The following is a 7,762-nucleotide window of genomic DNA, read 5'->3' as shown; positions in this document are numbered from 1 at the left end:
AGATGATTAATATTTTGTGAGTTGAATTGTGTCTCTGAGTGGCTGCTTGCATTGTGTAATTCAGCTAATCGTGTTTCTTTAATTCTTTCTACGACAAGGAAGTAGCCTTCTGTTCACAAGAAACTGTGAATATTAAAAGATTTCAGTTCCTTAAAATACTCTTCTGAGTCAGTTGTGTGACATTTGTAGATCCCAGAGAAATTAGTTCCTGACAAAATGAATAAACAACTGGAACAAATCTACAGGGGTCAAAGACTTAATGGCTCCAGATCTGTTTGGCATGTTCTCAATTTATTTCCATGTTCTATTACTCAACTAAAAGGTTCATAACTTGTCCTGTATTAGCTCTAACCTTTGCAGAAAGACAGACATACTTTGTCACTCTCATTTGGGTTCCCACTTTAACTAAATTGTATCTGTTTGCTTGAGTGCTGATGATATACTATAGTACAGTGAAGCATATCTCATCCATCCTGGAGACTGTGGGCTGCAGTTGACAAATGTCTGCTTCAGCTAAAAGAAGAAATACACTGACCCACGGTGCTGGACTTTCTGTACTGTCAGACCCTGGAAATAAAAATCCACGCAAACATGCTTGAGTAGGGCAGCTGTGAAGCTCTCACTAAACCCTGTAAGTCAGGGTCCTGTGAAAAAAGTCCAGTCAAGGGAAACAGTATTCAAATGAGTTTCTCTAGAAAAAATGTTTTATAGTAGACTGGAGAATACTTTTGATGCCCAATGCCTTCAATGCCCATTGATCCCAAGCTTTGTGTGTCAGATACTGGACTAGCCTAAAACTTTAAGAGCCAGGCACAGGAAATAGTGCTTGTGTGTTTCCTTTTTCTTTTCTGAATGCTATGAATGGTCAGAAATAAGCCTGAGTTGCTTGATGGAAAACTGAGAAGCAGAAAACCCAGGCTTTCAGACACTCAGATCCCACAGGTATACCAGCACAAACAGGTAGGTATCAGGCTCTAATCCAATCCTTTCCACCCTAATGGTTCTTTTTCATGGATATTATGAAGGGGATTAAATAGTAATGGAAAAAGTGGGGCTTGGACAAGTAAGGTATTGTACACATTTCCTGAAAAAGATGCGTAAACTTTTCTGACTTTATAAAAAATCTGAATCTGAATCTAAGGATTCATAGAAGGTTAGGGGGGTGGATTGTATTAACCATGGATTATGCAATAGAGCCTCTGCAGCCCATCTCAAATAAATATATGAGGTTAATTTTGGATTGAAGCTCAGCTTTGCTGAATATTGTTACAATCTTTCTTCACACAAACCATTGGCTTAACTGCCTGGGAACAAACAAGCAGCTCTTCTGTACAACACATTACCAGAAAGCTGTTACCCTGCCCCAGGTAAGTAGAATACAAGGGGCTCAGTGTTTGACATCTGACCAGGGGAGGCATCACTGTCTGTTTCTCCTTCCTTTGGACGTATTCTCCAAAGTGAATGACCTGGCAGTTGGCAGATATGTCCACTTCCCACCACCACCAGCCCCCTCAAAAACAGTGCTGTACCATGTGTTCAGAACACAATGCAACACAATGCCAACAAACAGGCCAGGCAAAGCGGTGTTGGATGACTTGTCTTTGTATGGTGTGAAAGGCTGATGCTGCACTTTCACAGCACAATGACAGAAGGCGGAGACCAAGAACCTAGAGGTAGAGTTGAAAGTGTGTGTGTCTGCCTGCCTGTGCCGCCGTGCAACACTGGATTACTACGTCAGCAGAGAGTGCAACTGGGCCCCAGAACTCCGGGGGCCACAGAAGCTCCAGGCCCACTGTGTGTCATCTGGTTTGCACTAATGAAAATTGATAATTTATTTTGGAATATGTTCTACTAAAGTACAACACTATCTGACATGATAAAGGCCTCGGGGTGGTGGCTGCTAACTGAGAGGCACTATCTTGAAATTTTTGGGCATATAACTTTATTAGATAGTTGAGAGAAGAGAGAGGAAATGGGGGCAGGCACGGATGAGGGATGTCACGCAACAAAGGTCTTTGGCCAAACTTGAATTTGAGACATTGGCGGTACATGTTCAGCATCTCAAAAAGCTGGGCCACCAGTACCAGTATGCATGTTGGTATGACCGGATCAAGAGTTGGGTTGTGCTTTATCAGAACTGGTTCATAAGCATGTACACAATAGGACAAGCATGTGTAAATAATATAATTTGTTTTGGCTAAATTTGATGTAGCTTCTTTGGTTTCAGGGTCCTGGTGTTGTGCACACTGGCTTGCTGTTACATTGTTATATGTTGGCTTTAGATTCAGTTCATGTGTATTCATGTCTCTGCTGTGAAGAAGGCTTATAGGGGCCCAGCAAATCAATTCTGCCCTGGGGCCACCTGCAGGTTTATCCGGCCCTGCCCCCCATGGTCGGTCACACTACTGAGAGGTGTCTTTCTCTGGAACAATATACATCCGCAGCGATGCAAAAGGAAACAATAACAAAACCAGAATAAATCAAAAGACAAAAAGGACAACAAAGCTACACAGACAAAAAAAACAACGAAGAACAACAAGTTTTTTGGGGGTATGTTTAGGGCAGAATGAATATAATGTATGTTTTTTTTTTTTTTTTTTTACTAAAAATAAAAATAAATAAACAAGTGTGTTTGTACGTCAATTAAACCATCTCCCAGACAAATGGGCTGACTGTACCTGGCTGCCCTACCCCCTGGGCTCCTGCCCTCCTCTCAGCCGCCCGCCGTTGCCAAGGTTTCCGTGTACGCGCCGGCTGCCAGAGCGGAGCCGCGCGTTTGTCCTACAGTATATCGGCAGACATGGCGGCGGACCTACAGCCCGAGTGGATTTCTTGTCTCCCTTCTTCCTGGAGTTACGGGGTTACTCGGGATGGACGCGTCTTCTTCGTTAAGTAAATATCCCTTCAAAGACAACAGCTCCAGTCATCTCTGCCCGTCTCTGTTTCGAGCATAGTAACGAATGCGTTTCCCTCTCTCAACAGCGAAGAAGCCAAGAGTACAACCTGGCTGCATCCAGTGAGCGGCGAGGCGGTGATAACCGGGCACCGGAAAACTCCAGGTGAGCTGTCAAGTTTCTCCGTCGTCTCTCCTGTCTGCCGTCAGGTGTTGTCGTTACCCATATCCCGACACCGACACTTCCCGCACTGTGTGAGTGAGAGAGGCGGTGACATCCACGCCGTGTCTCTGAATGCATGAGTGGGCTTTTGGCGCTGGCGCTGTGGAAAGTGAGCCCCGTCGCGCCCACCTCTGCTTCAGGTTGGCCGGTTGGTGAAGTCGCAGAGACGACTTTTTTACCGACAGTTAATTAGAGAGGCATTTCTGCGTGACTTTTGATAAACTCACAGCTTCTGTCCACCGCAGAAGCGATCAGAAGTGGCACTTGATGTTTGGTGAACAGAGCCAGAGCTCGCTGATCAGTGATCTCCAAGTTGACAGGTTGATACAGCAACAGCTGCCACAGACTGAGGGGCGAGTAAAGGTCAGCTATAAATCCACAAAATTAGCTCCGTCTAACCCACCCCTGCAAAAAAGCTCACAAACAGCCTTAAACACTGTGTGACACATGGTAAATTTAGCCTCTTTCATTGTGTGACGTTACCATGCGACTACACAGCAGCAGCAGCAGCAGCCTCATGTAACCTGAAGTCTCTGCAGAGCATTCCCATTACTGTCACTGAGTAGCCTCTGCATCTCAGCAGGACTGCAACTATTCCTCATTGATTAATCTGCAGATTCTTTTCTCGATTAATCATTTATTTCTACTCTATGAAATGTCAAGAAACTGTGGAAAAAGTAGCGCCCATCACAATTTCTCAGAGTCAAGAGCTGAAACACAACAAGAAATTAGTCAGCAACCGTTTTTATAATTGTTTATTATCCAGTTACAGCTTCTCGATTGTGGGGAGTTCTTGGTTTTATTTGTCATATAGACTATATATTTAGTCACTTGAATCGAAAACAAAACAAGAAATTGTAAGACCTCACACAGAGCTTTTGGAAAGTGTGATGATTATCTTTTCAGACATTTTATAGAACAAACAATTAACCACCAAATGGGAAAACAGTAGACAGATTAACCAATAATTAAAATAATAGGTTAATTGCAGCCCTAAAAGTGGACTCTATAAATTGCTTAATTTGTCCATCCGAAACAGAGATATTTCTACTACTATTATGCTATTATTTTACTTCTATTATGTTAAAAAGCAGCAAAAATGACTGAAATGATAACCAGTTTTCAAAATAGTTGCCATTTAATGGCCTTTCGTGCAACTAATTGTTTAGGTAATTGTTGCAGCTCTGCATCTTAATGTGAACTGACAGCTGAGAAGGTAGCACAAAGTTAATTTAACACATAACATCTGTTTGCTCCACCAGTTTGTGTTCACGTGTTTTTGTCCACCTCTTGTTCTTTCACAGACCTACCCACTGGATGGGAAGAAGGATATACTTTTGAGGGGGCACGGTGCTTTATCAAGTGAGTGAAACTCCCTCCCTCCACAAGACACACACCCATTATAACCTCAGAGCACACATACAATATCTAAACATGCAATGTGAATTCAAAGCACTTCCACCTTGCATGTTGCCATGAGGCTTTAATTAAAAACAGAAATTTATTTATTTACTTCTTATTCACCTCAAATGGAAGAAAAGCTCGTTCAAATGCCTGCTACTCCTGAGAGCATGCTGTGTATTAGAAGTAAATGTTACACGGCTATAAACTTGGAACCTTTACTCCCTATTTCTGTGCAGTGGAAGCCTATTGCAAAAGTTAATGATTACACAGGAACATTGTGCAAATACGAGACAGACATGGGCAAAGTGTGGTTGCTGTCTTCTTGCGAGCTGTTTTTATTTATTCAGACTTATCCCGCTCAAAGCTGAGCCTACTTGGGGAGTTGAGCCAAAGAATAATGTGTTCTCTTTTTGTGACAGTTATCCTCACTGTTTGGGTTTATATGGTCTGCTCACAATGTACAATGACACTTGTCATTAATTAGACGCTGGAAAATATTTCTGAGGTACATGCCAACGCACGGTATTACAGGAATTTGAAAAGACCTATTATTTAAAGTCACCTTCCACTGATTTTGTTTGAACGTCGTATCCACAGCATGATCATTTGTGGTGTTATGTGGGCTGGAGAAAATGTGATATATATCCTCCATGTCCATGAAAAGACTTTGTTTCGTTCAGTTTGTGCCCTTCTCTGTTTGAAAACCAGGATCTACATGAATTACATTAGTAGTTGGCTATTTTACATAGTCTTTGAACTACAGTATATTTCACATTTTCCTCTCTCTCCTTCTTGGCAGCTTGATGCATGCGGCTAATCAAAAGAGATCACAAGCGCTGTCATTCAGTTAGCACTGATTCATCATGTGTCCTCAGAATGTTTGAATCTGAGGATATGAGCTGAAATATTTTGTTATTTTGCATATTTTAATGAAATACTCCTCTCACACGGCTGTTATAGATATTTTGCAGATGGATTTCTTAACTCTTTTCTAAAATACAAGAATGCCTCTGTATGATTGAAGTCATTGCAATACACTGGCTATGAATTTAGGATATTATGTCTTATTATACCCACTGAATCCGCTCTCCTTCTATGACTTCCTCATGAATTTAAGGAGCTTCATGTGGCAGGTTGCCAGACGGTCCGACTGAAAGGCAGTAATTTTATATTCCAGTATTTTATCAGAGCTTCCCAGTGCAAGGCAGACGTGCGGATGTCATTGGTTGATCCCCGTGATTCTGCCGGTTACAAACTAATCATGTTGTCCCCTGCAAAGCGAGCGGACTGCATTTTTGCGAGTGAAAAACCGTTGGTGTCATGCATTATCGGCATTTTAATGAGTTTAAAGTTTTAAGACATGTAAATTCAGTTGTTGTGTCCTCAGAAGCTGCGGATTAATTAACAGCTTTGTTTCAGTCTAAAGCCAGCTGCTCTGTCTTCTACAAATTAGAGATCACTGTGCTGTGTGTGAGATACAAGATAAACCCGGTGAACACAGTTTAACTGAGGATTAAGAGAGTGTCAAATGTGCCGTGGTTAAGGGGATATACAAGTATGTCTTTTATTTTTTCCAGACATTATCTCTAACCATGAATGATAAACAAAAATAAGAAATAATATAATCTGTTCATTATTTATCAGCTCAACCGACACATTCATTTGAACCTAATGTAATACTGTGTGATTACATACATTTAAAATCTGCCTCAGTCATCTTAATAGCAATAAGAAGCTTATTGATTATCTGACAAACTGAATAGGACAATTTAAAGCAGCCGTGTATTAGCTGAGGTAGCACTACCCAGCAAAGAGGAACTGTGGTTTTATTTGTGTGTCTGCTAAGATGCAAGTGAGCCACGTGTGAATCTTTCAGCCAGCCGTATTTACAAGTGACAGTCACAATAAACAAACTGTTCAGTTGCTTTTAACTGAGCATGCTCCAGACGGCAGCTAAGCAAGTAAAAACAGCATATCTCCTTGTTTTGACCTGTAATGGCAGTATTCCTTTTTTTGGAAACTAAAAAAATGCATGTTGTCATTGTAAAAATTTTACGTGTAGAACCTTTTGTTGTGTGCATACAGAAAATAGTAGCATATGGCAGACTGTGATGCCTGCTCATTGTGTCTAATGTTAATGAAAGCTGGTACAGATGTTGTGGATGACATGTAGATAATAAAACTAAATGTGACCAACCGCTGCCAAAGGCTGCCTTGTGTGGACTGTTTTAGTAAGACACATTTTCCCAGCCTGTTTACTGGAACTGGCCCAGGAGGTTTGCCTTTGTTGTTTTACTTAGCAAGGAGCATTTAGCATTCAAGTCATGCGGTCACAACTTTGAGTGTCATAAACTGGCTGCATGCAGTGATAAACAAGTATGGTCAATTCAAAGCACAAGATCGGTTTGTCAGTCACTAGTGATATCGTTAAGAGTGCTGTTGTATAGATTTGTAAAACCATGCCTGTGACTCACTGTTTTGATGTAGAGATTTGTTGACAGATTTATGTGATAACTGTCTTGGACAGTACTTGGAAAATTTTGAGGCTTTCTGTGAGGCTACCTCTGAAAAAGCTCTTGAAAACTGTCCAAACCCATCAGCCTGATGACAGCTGGATAAGTCTTTGTCCTATGTTTTTTTGCCGTAGGTTATCGTTACTTTACCACCCATTCATTATTCTTAAGTATTGCTAGTTTAGGGTTATATTTTTGCATTTCTAATGAACATAAACAAACCAAGACCAAACCAAAAAACCAACACCCTCCTCTTGTTGTCAGACTCACAAAATAGTGACTGGATCATTGATTCATTTCTGTGACTCAAGTCGTTTTTGAACCTGTGAAAGGATCTGGCCCATTCACATGCTGACTGCGTGGCTTGGCTGTTACCATCGGGTTACACAGTGTGAGCGCATCAGCGAGCAGATTGTGCTGACGTAGGCTGTCCTCTGATGGTATGCGTTGAGGAGGATGGAGTGCAGGTTGTTGGTGTCACTGTGTGGACATCACACGATTTGATTATTTTATGGTAGCATGAGTTTTGACTGAGTGATGGTCAGTGCAGATGTTAATCGAATTGGTCATGGTTTACTGCTCTCCTCAGACTGAGCAGTCTCTTCTGAGTTTCTGGGTTGTTTGCAGGTGGCCCAGTGCCAATGCAGCTTTATATTTTGGAGAACAATGTGTCAACTGCCCAGTAATTTCTCTCCCGTTAACAGAGAGTGAGATCATGAGGACGTGTAA

The 7,762-nt window shown here is 41.6% G+C and overlaps 1 protein-coding gene across 15 annotated transcripts in view; it reads left to right on the top strand.

Moving 5' to 3' along the window:
* Positions 1 to 2,758: 2,758 nt before the first annotated feature.
* The window catches only part of LOC139631277 (pleckstrin homology domain-containing family A member 5-like), a 79,216-nt gene continuing 74,212 nt past the window's right edge, over positions 2,759 to 7,762 (top strand). For 14 of the 15 annotated variants that reach the window (XR_011693348.1, XR_011693347.1, XR_011693344.1 and 11 more), the window contains exons 1-3: positions 2,759 to 2,892; positions 2,983 to 3,059; positions 4,421 to 4,478. Coding sequence is in view for 12 of the 15 variants with exons in the window: in XM_071495448.1 (XP_071351549.1) it covers positions 2,801 to 2,892; positions 2,983 to 3,059; positions 4,421 to 4,478 (227 nt within the window). In the remaining 3 variants the exon portion in view is untranslated. The remainder of the gene's footprint in view (positions 2,893 to 2,982; positions 3,060 to 4,420; positions 4,479 to 7,762) is intronic. The other variant, XM_071495393.1, reaches the window with a different exon arrangement.

Source organism: Trachinotus anak, unplaced genomic scaffold (assembly GCF_046630095.1).
Source record: "Trachinotus anak isolate AG129_WGS33_773 ecotype Australia unplaced genomic scaffold, CSIRO_AGI_Tana_v1 ptg000002l, whole genome shotgun sequence".
NCBI lineage: Eukaryota > Metazoa > Chordata > Actinopteri > Carangiformes > Carangidae > Trachinotus > Trachinotus anak.
The sequence above is the reverse complement of the archived record's forward strand: the minus strand, read 5'-3'. Positions and strand labels throughout refer to the sequence as shown.